General features: G+C 43.4%; 1 protein-coding gene across 1 annotated transcript in view; it reads left to right on the forward strand.

The window, feature by feature from the left end:
* The window catches only part of cdh8 (cadherin 8), a 174,936-nt gene that overhangs the window by 79,548 nt on the left and 77,811 nt on the right, over window positions 1–17,577 (forward strand). The window contains exon 4 of the mRNA XM_078400723.1: window positions 11,233–11,352. Coding sequence (XP_078256849.1) covers window positions 11,233–11,352 — 120 coding nt within the window. The remainder of the gene's footprint in view (window positions 1–11,232; window positions 11,353–17,577) is intronic.

Consider the following 17,577-nt stretch of genomic DNA (forward strand, 5'->3'; position numbering starts at 1 on the left):
GGTTTCCTCAAGGTGCCAGAAACCACAGTTTAGTTTTAGTTTTAAGGATTTGGCAATGTCCTCAAGGAGGTGGAGATGGAGTTGAATTACTAGTTTTCTGTGTGATGCATGATGGACTGATTGGTGGAAAGATCCAGAATGGAAACAGGCCCTTCGGTCCACTGAGTCCACACCAACCATCGATCACCCTTTCACACTAGTTCTATGTTATCTCATTCTTGCATCTACTCCCAACGCATTGGAAGTAATTTATGGAAGCCATTTAGGGGCGGCACAGTGGTGCCATACCAGAGGCCTTGCCACCTTACCCAGTGACCTGCGTTGGATTCTGACTGTGGGTGCTGTTTGTATGGAGTTTGTACATTCTCCCTCTGACCGCATGGGTTTCTCCGGGTGTTCCAGTTTCCTCCCAAACTCCAAAGATGTACAGGTTTGTAGGTTACTTGGCTTCGGTAAAATTGTAAATTATCCCCGGTGTGTAGGATAGTGCTAGTGTATGGGGCAATTGCTGGTCGGCGTGGACTCGTGGGCCGAAGGGCCTGTTTCAGCGCTGTATCTCTGAAGTCGAAAGTCTGAAGCAAACTAACCTACCTTTTGGATATTTTAAAAACATGTTTTGAAAATGTTTTCATAGGCTTGTACTCGCTGGTATTTAGAAGACTGAGGGGGGATCTTATAGAAACATATAAAATTCTTAAGGGGTTGGAGAGGCTAGATGCGGGAAGATTGTTCCCGATGTTGGGGGAGTCCAGAACCAGGGGTCACAGCTTAAGGATAAGGGGGAAGTCTTTTAGGACCGAGATGAGAAAACATTTCTTCACACAGAGAGTGGTGAGTCTGTGGAATTCTCTGCCACAGAAGGTAGTTGAGGCCAGTTCATTGGCTATATTTAAGAGGGAGTTAGATGTGGCCCTTTTTGCTAAAGGAATCAGGGGGTATGGAGAGAAGGCAGGTACAGGTTACTGAGCTGGATGATCAGCCATGATCATATTGAATGGCGGTGCAGACTCGAAGGGCCGAATGGCCTACTCCTGCACCTATTTTCTATGTTTCTATGTTTCTATGAAATTGTGTCTCCAAATTGGAAGACAATCCTGGTGTACCATTATCCTCAGATAGTGGACTTTGACTACACTATCTACTGCCCAGGAAAAAGCCTATCTTCTTCTGTAGATAATGTCTTTCAGGCCCTTCCCTGAGTGTTGGTGTTTGACATAACATAAGACATGGGAGCAGGATTAGGTCTTTAATCTCCTGAACCATTCAACAAGATCATGGCTGATCATCTACTGCGACAAAATTTCCTCGCACTATCTCAGTATATATTAATTGCTCCAATATCCAGAAATCTATTAACCTCTGCTTGAATGCAATCAATCACTGTGTGTCCACAGCCTTCATGGATAGTGATATTGATATTCATTCTTTTAGCTATGCAGAATTTTCTGCTCCAACCTTTAGACTTTGGACTTTAGAGATACAGTGTTGAAACAGGCCATTCGGCTCACCTGGTTCGCGCCGACCAGAGATCACCCTGTACACTTGTGCAATCTCACACACTAGGGACAATTTACAACTTTTTTTACCGAGGCCAATTCATCTATAAACCTGTACGTTTTTGGAGCATGGCAGGAAACCGGAGCATCTTGAGCAAACCCACGCAGTCATAGGGAGAACGTACAAACTCCGTACAGACAGCACTCACAGTCAGAATCAAACCCGGATCTCTGGCGCCATAAGGCAGGAACTCTATCACTGCCCCAACCTGCCGTCCAATTTGGTTTAGAGATACAGCATTTTCGGAATGGCAGGCAGTGACTAGTGGGGTACCGCAAGGCTCAGTGCTGGGACCCCAGTTATTTACAGTGTATATTAATGATTTGGACGAGGGAATTGAATGCAACATCTCTAAGTTTGCGGATGACACGAAGCTGGGTGGCAGTATTAGCTGCGAGGAGGATGCTAGGAGGCTGCAGAGTGACTTGGATAGATTAGGCGAGTGGGCAAATGCATGGCAGATGCAATATAATGTGGATAAATGTGAGGTTATCCACTTTGGCGGCAAGAACAGGAAAGCAGAGTATTACCTGAATGGTGACCGATTGGGAGAAGGGGAGATGCAACGTGACCTGGGTGTCATGGTGCACCAGTCATTGAAAGCAAGCATGCAGGTGCAGCAGGCAGTGAAGAAAGTGAATGGTATGTTGGCATTCATAGCAAGAGGATTTGAGTTTAGGAGCAGGGAGGTTCTGCTGCAGTTGTACAGGGCCTTGGTGAGACCGCACCTGGAGTATTGTGTGCAGTTTTGGTCTCCTAACCTGAGGAAAGACGTTCTTGCCTTAGAGGGAGTACAGAGAAAGTTCACCAGATTGATCCCTGGGATGGCGGGACTTACATATGAGGAAAGACTAGATAGACTGGGCTTGTACTCGCTGGAATTTAGAAGACTGAGGAGGGATCTTATAGAAACATATAAAATTCTTAAGGGGTTGGAGAGGCTAGATGCGGGAAGATTGTTCCCGATGTTGGGGGAGTCCAGAACCAGGGGTCACAGCTTAAGGATAAGGGGGAAGTCTTTTAGGACCGAGATGAGAAAACATTTCTTGACACAGAGAGTGGTGAGTCTGTGGAATTCTCTGCCACAGAAGGGAGTTGAGGCCAGTTCATTGGCTATATTTAAGAGGGAGTTAGATGTGGCCCTTTTTGCTAAAGGGATCAGGGGGTATGGAGAGAAGGCAGGTACAGGCTACTGAGCTGAATGATCAGCCATGATCATATTGAATGGCGGTGCAGGCTCGAAGGGCCGAATGGCCTACTCCTGCACCTATTTTCTATGTTTCTATGTTTCTATGAATCAGCCTCTTCAGCCCACCGGTGCCGACCATCGATCTTCCGTTCGCACTAGTTCTATGTTATCCCACTTTCGCATCCACTCTACACATTCTGGGGAAATTTACAAAGACCCAATTAACCCACAAGCTTGCACGCCTTTGGAAGGAAGCCAGAGCACCCAGAGGAAACCCACACGGACACTGGGAGAACATGCAATCTCCACACAGGCAGCACTTGAGGTTGGAATTGAATGTGGGTCTCTGGTGCTGTAAGGCAGCAGCTTTCCCAGCTGTGCCACTGTGCCACTACACAAGGTAATACCTGTGCAATACTGATCCAGGCTTAGAGCTATAAGCGAGTGTCTGAAAATAACTGTAGATGCTGGTACAAATCGAAGGTATTTATTCACAAAATGCTGGAGTAACTCAGCAGGTCGGGCAGCATCTCAGGAGAGAAGGAATGGGTGACGTTTCGGGTCGAGAACCTCACTTCAGTCTGAAGAAGGGTCTCGACCCGAAACGTCACCCATTCCTTCTCTCCTGAGATGCTGCCTGACCTGCTGAGTTACTCCAGCATTTTGTGAATAAGTGAGTGTCTTGTTGATGCTGGGATATATGATTTGCTGCTGCTTTATCTCCCAAGGCAAGACCACGAGTGGGTAAGGTTTACACTCTGTCTGAGGAAATTAATTTAACATTAGCAATACACAACGTAATATCTGACTTTAGATTGGTATTGCATTCACTCATGGGAATATTTTTGTTCATTTGTGTTGCAAGTGAAATTATCCAGTGTCAGAATGCCCTTTTTTAGCTGAAGCTACAGTATTGTGCTGCCTTTATGACACTGAAATTTAATTAGCACCCGAGGAACATTTCCCCAATGAAGCAATGTCCCTTTGCACCTCACATTCATTAAGTGGCATCTGCTGTATTAAGGTCACTAAACACCAGTGCAACTATTTCTTTTCACCCTATCATGCTCCTAAAGAGCAGAGTTTAATGTTATATTGACGATGGGGCATGCTCATTCATGGACTAATTTCAATTTCCCTTCCCTCGTCTTTGCTGCTTATTACTGAGGTGCCGTGATTGGGTTTAATTTAGAGATACAGCACGAAAACTGTCCCTTTGGCCCAATGAGTCCACGCCGACCATCGATCACCCATTCACACTAGTGCTATGTTGCCCCACGTTCTCATCCACTCCCTACACGCTAGGGACGATTTACAGAGGGCAATTAACCTACAAACCTGCACATGTTTGGGAGGTGGAAGGAAACCGTAGCACCCGGAGTAAACCCATGCGGTCACAGGGAGAACGTGTAAACTCCACACAGACAGCACCTGAGGTCAGGATCGAACCCTAGACTCAAATGCTGTGAGGCAGCAGCGCTACCAGTTGCGCTGTTCTGTCACCCAGTATTAAGAGTCAAGGGTATTGAACTATAATCTTATGCTTGTGTTTGTGTGTGCGGGGTGATTTTCGTATTCCTGGTGTGTTGCCTCCCAAAGGCGTGCATAATGCACAAGACAAGCAGTATCTGAAAGGATATGAAGCCTTACACTGACTGACTTGGAGCTCTTCTCCGATGTCAGGTCAGCAACCGAACAAAAGCTGTGCCCTTTCGTAAAATAAATGAAATTCTGTAAAGCTGTTTGACAAATACCAGCTGGAGTTTGAAATCCCAATGATAGATAGAGGCAGGAACAATTAGATGACTTATTCCAAAAAGACATGCAGACAATGTAGCTGAAATCTTCAAGTCGACTCAGCGTGAGGGCATTGGGTGTGTGTTATGCCAACTTTAAAATTCCTTACAGGAGATTGTAAGGCACTTTGCAGGCTAGGGTGTCCTGTAGAGATATTGTGGCTGTAGTAGTTATGGCTCATAAACAGCCACTTTGCACACAGCAAGCTTAAACACACAGTAATATAATGCAAACTCCCCGATATTGAGTAGTTTAGTTTCGAGATAAAGCGTAGAAACAGGCCCACCGAGTCCACACTGACCACTGATCATCCGTCCCCTAAGGGTTATTTTACCGAAGGCAATTAACCCACAAACCTGTACGTCTTTGCAGTGTGGGACAAAACCGGAGCACCTGGACAAAACTCACACGGTCACAGGGAGAACGTACAAACTCTGTATAGACAGCAGCTGTAGTCAGGATCGAACCCGGGTCTCTGGCGCTGTAAGGCAGCAACTCTATAACTGTGCCATCGTACCTCCCTAAAATGTATGGTCCTTCCACAGTTTATTTTTACATCTTTGGATTTTGGGAAACTATTTAGTTTAAGGGTGAATGAGAGAGGTGAACATGCCCTGATCGCGGAACAATGTTGGCATCCACTGAAGGATTAAACAAAAACAGCTGGTAACACAAAAGAGTGAAATTTAAAAAAAACCACTATAGATATCATAGTATGATCTTCATTGACTGGGTTATTAAAAATATGAACTAATATTTATTTAGCAAATTTTAATGACCACAGTGTGTCTCAATGCACTTAACAGCAATTATTTACTTTTGAAGTGAAGGAATTGTAATTTAATTGTAATTTACAAATTGCAACAGCTTGTGGTAACAATGAACTGTAGATGATGGTTTATACCAAAGATGGACACAAAGTGCTGGAGTAACTCAACGGGTCAGGCAGCATCTGTGGAGAAAAAAGATACGTGATGTTTCGGGTTGAGACCCTTCTTCAGACTGAAAGTAGGGGGTGGTGGGGTGGGGGTAGGGTGTAGAGCTGGAGGCGAGAAAAGACCAAGAACAATCCCAGTCAGAACCGGCCCCGAATGGCTTCTTCCAGCTACCATCAACATTACACAACACGAACCTCAAATATGAACCACTATGGGCTGCATTTTTGTTTGTATTATGGACTTTGATGTTATTTTTTCCACTTTTATTATGGTTCATTTATTGAGTTTTCGATGGCGATATTTAACTGTGTGTTATTGTGTTTATGGACCTGTTATGCTGCTGCAAGTGACCATCTCATAGTTGGTACATATGACATTTAATTACTCTTGGTACTTGAAGGTCTCACAATCAGAGATGTGATACTGAGCAGTAAAGAAGAAACAATATGGAATATGGTACAAATTATAAAAGATGTGCCACGGGGGGCCTGCATATTTTTGCATTTAAATCATTCAGAGTGGCAGGGAATGTTAAGAGAAAGATTACTAAAATATGCGATTCATCAATTTATAAATAAGGGCACAGAATTTTGTTTAAAACCAGATCGTTTTTTTACCCAAACGTATTGTACATGTACTGGGCATGTTAAGATATATTGTCCTAGACCAGTCACCTAACTCTAGGAAGCAAGGAAAGAGTACAGAAGGGTTTCCAAGAACATAGAACATGGAACAACACAGCACAGGAACGGGCCCTTTGGCCCACATTGTTTGTGCCGAACATGATGCCAAGTCACAGTGGCACAGCGGTAGAGGTACTGCCAACCTCACGGCGCCAGAGACTCGGATTTGATCCTGACTACGGGTGCTGTCTGTATGGAGTTTGCATGTTCTCCCTGTGACCGCGTGGGTTTTCTTTGGGAGCCTTGGTTTCTTCCCACATTCCATAGACATGCAGCTTTGCAGGTTAATTGGCCTCTGTAAATTGTCCCTAGTGTGTAGGATAGAACTAGTGCATGGGTGATCATGGATGGCATGGATTCAGTGGGCCGAAGGGTCTTTTTTTTTTCCTGGCTTCACAATTCACAATCTTCTATCCTAATCTCACACTTTTTGTCTTTTCATCTCTGGCCTTTGTCCAACTACCTGCCAATTAAACCCCATCCTCACCTGTATCCACCAGGCTTTGTCCTGCTCCACCTCTCTGCCAGCTTTCTTCCCCACTACCCCAAACTCCCATCGGCCCCCACCCCCACATCCACCACGATCAATTCGAAGAACGGCTCTGACCCAAAAGATCACCGATCCATATTCTCCAGGACTGGACTTGATTAGACTGGACTGGATTTCCATCCATAAGCTAGGGTACCATTCAGGGTACTGACTGATTACCTCTACCCCATTGAGGACATTGGACATTGGCCTATGGAACTGATGCTTTGTCATGCTGAGAACTATATTCTGCACTCCGTAGCTTCCCCTTCACCCTACCTATTGCACTTGAGTTTGACTTGATTGTACGGTATGTTTGATCTGCGTTTGGGTAGCAAGCAAAACAAAGCTTTTCACTGTGCCTTCTCCAGAGATGCTGCCAGACCCATTGGGTTACACCAGTACTTTGTGTCTTATTTTGGTAAACCAGCATCTGCAGTTCCTTGTATCTCATGGTGCACCTTTGTTGGAAGAGGTAGGAAATTGCAGTAGTGGAATAATTAATTACTAATTCTTTTGAAATCTAATTGTAGTTTTACCATGGCAGGCAGCCCAGTTGCTGAGCAGTGTGTTTAAGCACACGACGGCTTGGATTCGGTACGTAGCTTTGCCCTTGGTTTGTCCGCCACTCATCCTTACTTGTCTTACTTGGGTAACTTCTGCCAAATCCACAGCTGGTCTCATTGGACTGAGTGCCCTTCATGCTAGTGCTGGCTCAATACCATCTCTCCAAACTCCTGGAGACCGTTACATTCCAGCAGTGTGTAATTAGACCACATACAGAGTGCTGTGCACAAAATTGGGTTCCTGATTTAAGAAGGGATGCTACTGCATTGGAAGCAGGGTTTGGAAAAAGTTAGCGGGACTAATACCTGCATTGACTTTAGACTTTAGAGATACAGTGAGGAAACAGGCTCTTCAGCCCACTGAGTCCGTGCCAACCGGCAATCACCCCGTACACTAGCACTACTCTTCACTAGGGACAATTTCCAATTTTGCTGAACCAATTAGCGTACAAACTTGCACCTCTTTGGAGTGTGGGAGCAACCTGGAGAATCCAGAGAAGGCCAACACGGTCACAGAGAGAACGTACAAACTCCCGTACAGTCAGCAACCTTAGTCAGGGTCGAACCCGGGTCTCTGACGCGGTAAGGCAGCAACTCTGCTGCTTCGCCACCTGAATGAAATATATAAATATATTCTTGAATGAAATATATATTAGAACCCGAGGGATCTTTGAAAAGGTGGATATGAACAGGATGCTTCCTATTGTGGGAGGATCTAGAAACCCCTCATCCCTCACTATCCCAGCCCCTCTTGCTCCAAACCGCATTAGTCTCAAAGGGTGGGAGCTGCAATATTTAACAAAGGCCTCTGGAAACTCCGAAACAGCGCTGCAATCACTGTGCTTTTGTGATAGCTGGCAAACATTGGGCTTCAGGTAGCTGGGGAGAGCTGCTGAGTAGGTGTGAAGGATTAACTTTCAATAAAACGTTTGAAAGCTGTTATTTAACTGTCTAATCTTTTAACAGTTTACCAAACATTCTCCTTTGTTGATTTGATTTCCATTAAATCCTTGCTGTAGTAATATATTCATTAACTACTCAATCTGCAGTTTGATGAATGCATTGTGACAAAGGCAGACAGCCTTTAAAATGTTAACATCTTTAAATATTTTCCCTCTCACCTTAAAGCTACGTCCTCTAGTCTTTGACATTTCCCCTCTGGCATGAAGGTTCTGAATGTCTACCCTATCGATGCTTCTGATAATTTGATAGTGTGGCACTGTGGCGCAACTAGTAGAGCTGCCGCCTTACAGCGCCAGAGACTTGCTTTCGATTCTGACCTTGGGTATGCATTTACACACTTCTGTACCTCTTGCTTGATGGGAGAAGAGGTAGTGAGACTGGTCCTTGATTATGTTGGCGAGGAGGTTAGCTAAGATTGGAGAATTCAATGTTCAATATCGAGGGCAATAGCCCAAGTAGGGTTAAAATGGAAAGATGCCCATTGGTCAGCGTGGACAAGTTGGACTAAATGGTCTATTTCCATGCTGTACGATTCCAAGATTAAATGATTCTAAGCATTAGGATTATTGGGTCGTTATCAAATTGCTGTTTTACTCTATTATATATTTATGACCCTGAGTTATGCATTTTTCAGCAAGAGAAATCATTCTCCCTGCAGTATACCGAAACAACTTATTTATAATTTTAAAGGTTTTCATCAGATTGCTTTATTAAATAATAAATCTTAGCTGGTTCAATCTTTGCTGAGAGCTGAAATCTCTCAATTTTATCACTATATCTTTTCTATTTTTATCCCATTTCCTTTTCATGGCATAGAAACCAGACTTCTGTACTGTGCACCAGGTACAAAAGATCCAGAGTCTTATAAAAGTTTCCCAATGACGTCACTGGTTTTGAATTCCGTAAGCTTCAAAATAAATCTTGGTGTAACTTTTAATTGCTTTCCTGACAGATTTTTAAAAATTAGCAAAAACAGGAATAAGAAGTGAAGTCAAGCAAAACTTTATACTCCAACTCAATAAATTCCCAGGAGTCTCGTTACATTCGACAAATGGAGATAATTACAAAAGCAAAATGATGTGAATGCTAGTAATCTAGGCAACAGACATCGCAGAAAACATTCAACAAGTCAGACATTTTGGCAAAATACATTTTCCCTTATTCCTTTCAGGCAAAGGGTGGTGGCTCTTTGGGACGAGCTGCCAGAGGAGGTGGTTGAGGCAGGGACTATTGCGACGTTTAAGAATCAATTAGACAGGTTCATGGATAAGGACATGGATTGTGGCATTGCTGAATCTGACTATGGGTGCTGTCTGTATGGAGTTTGTATGTTCTCGCCATGACCTGCATGGGTTTTCTCTGGGTGCTCCGGTTTCCTCCCACACTCCAAAGATGTACAGGTTTGTAGGTTAATTGGCTTTGGTAAAATTGTAAATTGTCCTTAGTGTGTAGGATAGTGCCAGTGTACGGGGTGATTGCTGGTTGGCACAGTCGGGTGGGCCGAAAAGCCTGTTTCCATACTGTATCTCTAAACTAAACTAACTGGACAGGTTTAGAGGGATATGGGCCAAATGCAGGCAGGTGGGACTGGTGCAGATGGGACATGTTGGTCTGTGTGGGCAACTTGACCCAAAGGACCTGTTTCCATGCTGCATGACTCTATGACTATGACTCTACTTCATAGCATCAGCAACCTTTTGTGGAACAGCCAGCCTCTTGAAGGTTCTTCACAGTCTTTTTCTAGCTAGATCCATCCATGCTTTATATTCTCTGACCTTGGAGATATTGATTGCGGTTTAGTTTAGTATAATTTAGTTTAAAGATACTGCATGGAAACAGGCCCTTCAACCCACTGCACCAACCATTGATTACGTGATCCAGACATTGGATGCAGTCTGTAAGTAATTTGTACCTTCTCCCTGTGACTGTGTAGGTTTTCTCTGGGCACTCCGGTTTCCTCCCACATCCCAAAGACATGTAGGTTAATTGGCTTCTGTAAATTGCCCCTGGTGTGTAGGATGCTGGGTAACATAGAATTAGTGTATGGGTGATCGTTGGTCACCGTGGACTCAGAGTGCTGAAGGGCCTATTTCCATGCTGTATCTCTAGAACTAAAACTAAGTACAGTAGACGCTGGTTTAAATGGCACAAAGAGTAACTCCAGACGCCAGGCTCTGGTGAACATGGATAGATGACGTGTTGGGCGAAGTTTCTTCTTTATTCTTTATTATTTGTGTAAATACAAATATAGGAACACCATCCTATAAGTTGTTTAAGGACCTGACCGTCTAATTTAATTGATGCATTTTATTTTGTGACTGTTAGCAATCTGTTAGCAGTCTGAAGAAGGGTCTCGACCCGAAACATCACCCATTCCTTCTCTCCTGAGATGCTGCCTGACCTGCTGAGTTACTCCAGCATTTTGTGAATAAATACCTTCGGTTAGCAATCTTTTTGTAATCTCACTTTTGTTTTAATTGAAAATCTATTTTTTTGCTTTTTAGAGGTGTTGGTGTGATGTACCATCACAAAATAAACACTGGTTGTTGTAATAATGCCTCAATAATCTGGCATCTGATTATTCGGAAATCCTTAGGGGCACAGGTGATAGAGAATTACCGAAAAGGAACGACACAAAATGCTGGAGTAACTCAAGGGTCAGGCCGCATCTCTGGAGAACAGACAGGTGACGTTTTGGGTCGGGACCCTTCTTAGGACTGAAACATCACCTATCCATGTTCTGCAGAGATATCGCCCGATCTGCTGAGTTACTCCAGCATTTATGTCCTTTGTTAGTAAACCAACATCTGCAGTTCCTTGTGTCTAGACCATTACTCAGGAGTCAAGCCAAGAGTCAATAGTGTCTTATTGTCAGATGACCCAAAGTGGAGCAATGAAATCCTTACTTTTAGCAGCATTACTGCACTACTGAACATACATACAACCATTGCTGAGACGGATTATGTTTTTTTATGATTTTAAACTTTGTTCTGTTCTTGCATTCCTGTAGGAACTTCTGTCCTGGGGATAACAGCTACAGATGCTGATGACCCTGTGTATGGAAACAGCGCAAAACTGGTCTACAGCATCCTGGAAGGGCAACCGTATTTTTCTATTGAGCCACACACCGGTAGGTGACCATAACCAAGTCTACGATTCACTGTCTCTGTGTTCCTTCCTCATCTGAGGTTTTATAAGTTCATAAGTTCATAAGTTATAGGAGCAGAATTAGGCCATTCGGCCCATCAAGTCAACTCCGCCATTCAATCATGGTTGATCTAACTTTCCCTTTCAACCCTATTCTCCCATAACTCCTGGTGCCCATAATAATCAAGAATGTGTCAATCTCTGCCTTAAAAATATCCATTGACTTCACCTCTGCTGCCTTCTGTGGCAATGAATTCCACAGATTCACCACCCACTGACTAAAGAAATTCTTCCTAATTTCCTTTCTAAGTGTTTGTTATTTTATTCTGTGGCTGTGTCCTCTGGTCCTAGACTCTCTCACTAGTGAAACATCCTCTCCACATCCACTCTTTCCAGGTCTTTCACTATTCGATAAGTTTCAATGTATTCTGTATGGCTGACACAGTTGTTCGATGGTTGCCTCACATCCTAAATATTCCGTGGATTGGCAAATTCATATGACAACAGAACAATATAGACCTTGGAGACAAAGGAACTTCAGGTGCTGGTTTACCACAAAAGACACAAAGTGTTGGAGTAACTCAATGAGTCAGTCAGCATCTCTGGAGAACATGGATGGTTGACATTTTGGGTCGAGACTCTTTAAACTTTGGGCTTTAAAATTTAGAGATATAGCGTGGAAACAGGTGCTTTGGCCCAGAGAGTCCATTCCGACCAGCGATCTCCCCGCACTAGTTCTATCTTACACACTAGGGACAATTTATAGAGGCCAATTAACCTACAGACCTGCACATTTTTGGAATTTGAGGGAGGAAACAGGAGCACCCAGAGAAACCACACACGGTCACTGGGAGAACATACAAACTCTGTACAGACAGCACCCGTAGTCAGATTCAAACCCGGGTCTCTGGCACTGTAAGGTTTTAACTCTGCCGTTGCACCCTTGCTCTGCCCTTCTTTGGACTGGAAGACTGAGTTTGAAGAAGGGTCCTGATCTATGTTCACCAGAGATGCTGCCTGACCTGCTGAGTTAGACCCACACTTGGACTTGTTTATATATATTTTTTAAATTTGCACAAATGTCTTTTGTTGAACACTTTTCTTTTATTTTTAAACTTTCTTGCAGACTTTTACATGTCATTCGTATATAATTTAGGTATGATTTATATTTTAGAGTGTTTTAGTGTCAGTCTATGTGCCTGTGCTGCCGCTACAAGCAACATTTTCATTTGGCCTGTACCTCACCGTACTTTAGCATATGGCAATAAATTTGACTTGAATTACCTTGACTTCCCTATGTCTCTACCAGCTTTCTCCTCCCTGCACCTCCGTAAGAAAAAAGTGTCCTGACCCAAAATGTCACCTATCCACGTGGTCCAGAAATGCATACGGCTGCGTTACTCCAGCTGTTTGTTGTTTTGTTTGTAAACCAGCATCCGCAGTTCCTTACGTATCCATTAACTTGACTTGATTTAGGTTGGGCGTCCCCAGACAGGGAGCAGGCAGTGCCTGCCAGACCTATATATCCAAGTTCTGGAACATGGACTGAGTGCGGCAAATCGTATTTCTTCTTAACTTTCGCTGTTTCTTAATGGCCAGTTCTGTATCAACAGTAATCCTTAAAAAAGTGACCAGTTTTGCACAGTTTCTAATTGACAATACTAGCTAAAATAGTCGTTCCCTTTTGGTTTTGTTTAGTTGGGCCACTATGTAGAAATCCTGAGGAGATTAAGCCGCTGGATTTCCTGCATCCGTCCATACACCATCTTCACTCACTGTGAACTCTACTGCCCTGAATTTCCCTTTGCTGGATGTGAATGTCCGATCTTGCTAACCAATGTTATCTTGGACCTAAGCATTGAAGTCCCAAGAGATTGCAGGGTTTCAGACAACATATAGGAGAGTCGTAGGGGACACTGATATGATTTGGACAGGTTGAGTCCAGTCAGGTCACATTCATTGTCGTATCCACAGGTATAGGTGAATGGTATATGTCTTAGGTATATAGGTATATTCTTGTTTTTGATTCCCCTATGCAGTAAAAACTCTGCGCTTTCACCCTATTTGTTCCTCTCACAATAGACAATAGACAATAGACAAGAGGTGCAGGAGGAGGTCATTCGGCCCTTCGAGCCAGCACCGCCATTCAATGTGATCATGGCTGATCATTCTCAATCAGTACCCCGTTCCTGCCTTCTCCCCATACCCCCTGACTCCGTTATCCTTAAGATACGTGAATATCTGAAAAGAATCCTCACGATTCTATACATCTCTTAAGATCACCCCTCTGCCTCCTGCTCTCAAAGGAACAAAGCCCTAGCCAACCCAACCTCTCCCGACAGCTCAGCCCCTCAAGTCCTGGCAACATCCTCATAAATCTTGGCTGCACTATTTCCAACTTAATAACATCCTTCCTATAACACGGTGACCAAAACTGAACGCAGTGGTCCAAGTATAATGAAAATCTTGCTTGCAGCAGAATCACCGTTATGGAGCCTCAGATCAACACTTGGAAACATAAATTCCACATAAATGATACATACATTTTACAAGAAAGTGAAAACAAAGAAGCAGTGCATAAAACAAGACATTAGTCCTAAACACATTTAGAAAATAAATCCATGGTAGTGTAAGAGGTGATTGGTATCTTTCACTGCTGAGGTAGGATTAGGGTTGTGCAGCGATTATGGTTTTAGGAATTGGTCAGGGCAGCTTGTTAATGGTTCACACTGTGTGTTGCAACACAACAAACTCTCTTCAGAGAGAAGCTAAGAAAACAATCACTACGTGCATGTGGCGTAAACCTATTGCTATTGGATATAAATATGTATGTCTTTTCAGATATTCATCTTTTTTTTTCATTCCTCCATTTGTTGGAATGAAACAACAGATTTCCCTGGTGGGTTTGCAGATTACACCTTTAGCTTGGAAAGCAACCCAGGGTCCCTGGAGTTAACAGTAGCATATTGATGTCACACCTCTTCACGCTGTAAAGCATCTCCAAGCTCTTCTCATGCATGTTATTAACACAAGTCCTTGTAAGGGATTATGAGAATAGATGTAAAGATCGGCCAGAGAGTTTTATTTCATTGAGTAGACGTGATTCATAGATACAGTGTGGAAACAGGCCCTTTGGCCCTTCAGCCCACCAAGTCCGTGCCAACCAGCGATCAGCCCATACTCTAGCACTATCCTACTAGGGACAATTTACAATTTTACTGAAGCCAATTAACCTACAAACCAAAATGTCTTTGGAGTGTGGGAAGAAACTGGAGCACCCAGAGAAAACCCACACAGTCACAGGGAGAACGTATAAACTCTGTACAGGCAGCACCCATAGTCAGGATCGAACTCGGGTCTCTGGCGCTGTGAGGCAACAACTCTACTGCTGCACCAATGTGTTGCCTTAGTAGCTAAGAGGAGGAGACAGAGAGAAATGGAAAGGATACAAAGTTAGAGGCCAGAGCCTAGGATCTGAGCATCTGAAGGTGTGGTGACTATAGGTGGGAAATTTACTTGCCTGGTAACCTTTGCCATAAAGTTCACTGTAATCTGATTTGGTTGCCCAAAACTGGGGACCCTACTATGGCCATGTGATAGACTAATTGAGTCATAGAAAGCATACAGCATACAGCATTGATACAGGCCCTTCGGCCCACCATTCACACCGCCCAACATGCCCAATCTACACTAGTCCCACCTGCCTGTGTTTGGCCTATATCCCTCTAAACCTATCCTATCCATGCACTTATCTAAATGCTTGTTAAACGTTGCGATAGTACCTGTCTCAACTACCCCTTCAGGCAGCTCAATACATAAATTCACCATCCTTTGTGAACATAGAACAGTACAGAACTGGATCACCTGGTTGCTAACTGTTTAAACTCGCTGTCCCATTCCCATAGTGACCTTTCTGACATGTGCATCCTCAATTGCCAGTGTGGCCACACACAAACTGGAGGAACAGCATCTAATTTTCTGCTTTTGCAGCTTTCCTTCCTCTAGATTCACAATTTTCACCTTCTCTATCCTTACCTAACTCTTTTTATCTTTTCAGCTCTAGCTTTTGTCCAACCATCTACTTATCAAAAACTGCCCTCACCAGTACCCACCTATCACTTACCAGGCCTTGTCTCATCCTCATCTTTCTTCTAGCTTTCTTCCCCCACACAATAAGTCTGACGAAGGGCCCAACCCAAAATGTCATCTATCATCTTCTCCAGAGATGTTACCTGACCCATTAAGTTACTTCATCGCTTTGTGTCTCTTTTAATAACCAGCATCTGCAGTTCATTGTGTCTCCAAAGCATATGAACAATTATTTTAACCCACAATGACATGGTACCAAGTTACACTACTTTCCTCTGCTTGTTCATTATCTATACGCTTCAATTCCCTGCATATCCACATGTTTATCAAAAAGCCGTTTAAATGCCCTACCATATCTGCCTATAAGACCACCCCAGACAGCATGTTCCAGGCACGCAATACTCTTGATGTGAAAAACTTGTCCCACATATCACCTTTAAGTTTTTCCCCTCTCTCCTTAAAGCTATACCATCTAGTATTTGGCGTTTCCTTCCTTGGGAGAAAGTCTCTGGCTGTCTATCCCATCTATGCTTCTCGTAACTTTATATACTTCAATCAGGTGTCCTCTCAATCTCCTCTATTGACAAACTCTGCAACTGAGAAATGTCTGCCAGGGAAGACACAAAATGCTGGAGCAACTCAGCCGGTCAGGCAGCATCTCTGGACAAAAGGAATAGGTGACGTTTCAGGTTGAGACCTTTCTTCAGACTCATTCATCAATGCCTGCCAGGCGTGGATGACACAGTGGGGCAGTGGTAGCTCTGCTGCCTCACAGTGCCAGAGACCTGGGTTTTCTGTGGGTGCTCCGGTTTCTTCCCACATTATAAAGATGTACAGTTTTGTAGGTTAAATGGCTTCTGTAAATTGCCCCTATTGTGTAGGGAGTGGATGCAAAAGTGGGATGACATAAAACCAGTGTACAGGTGATCAATGGTCGGCGTGGACTTGGTTAGCCGAAGGGCCTGTTTCCACATTGTACCTCTAAACTAAACTAAGGAGTGGGGTCATAAAGGATTAGCTAAGCTAACAGCCGTTGCAGTTTAATATCTGCAAGAACTATTAAAGGTGTTACATTGACACAGAAGATTCTACTTGCAAAGAATTCACGTTATTTGTGAAATAGGTTCAAACACATAAATTATTCAAGCATTCGACACTTTGGATTTGGATTTGCATTTGGCTGTGTGTTTACATGTTATAGGGCCGCATTTATACCATCACGAGTAAACTGCAAGTTCAAACAGTTTATAAAGGAATCTATCAGCTGAATGACAGAATAGATTATTGGCAAAATTCTGAGCTGATATTCAAAGGATCAAAACTCAACTCTGTCTATTCTATGATACCAGGAACTGCAATAAAGGGGATGATAGATATTTGTGATATCTTCTATTTAAAGATTGGCAAGGTTAGAAGATGTCAGAAGAATAAAATAGATGGAGAAGAGTTTTAACAAGGAGGAATAAAAAGAGCTCAAAAGGTCATCTTGTTATTATGGTCGCTGTTATGTGTCACAGATCATGCTATGCCGATATTCAATGTAAGAATAGCAACCAATACACAATTTTGCTGTAGTATACAGCAATATATGTTAGAAGAGGTGAGCAAGATCAAAATGTCAAAGTAAGATTTGATGTAAGGACAATGAGGAAGGCTGTCAAAGGATACAGTAGGATATTGATCAATTATAGATATGGGCAGAGAAATGGCAGATGGAGTTTAATCAGAGCATGTGTGCAGCATGGCATTTTAGGGGGTCGAATGTAAAGGAAAAGTAGGCAGTTTATGCCGTTTTATTTTAGTTTTGATTTCAGCGATACGGCATGGAAACGGGCCCTTCAGCCCACCAGGTCCACGCCATACAACCTACGATCACTCCATACACTAGTTCTATCCTCCACAATAGGGACAATTTACAGAAGCCAATTAACCTTCAAACCGGCACGTCTTTGGAATGTGGGAGGAAACCTGAGCACCCGGAGAAAACCCACAAGGTCACGGGCAGAACGTGCAGACTCCGTACAGATAGTTAATAGCATTAATGTACAGAGGTATCTTGGGGTTCAAGTCCGAACCTCCCCAAAAGTGGCAACACAAGCAGATAGAATGGTAAAGAAGG

Source organism: Rhinoraja longicauda, chromosome 6, assembly GCF_053455715.1.
Source record: "Rhinoraja longicauda isolate Sanriku21f chromosome 6, sRhiLon1.1, whole genome shotgun sequence".
Classification (NCBI taxonomy): domain Eukaryota; kingdom Metazoa; phylum Chordata; class Chondrichthyes; order Rajiformes; family Arhynchobatidae; genus Rhinoraja; species Rhinoraja longicauda.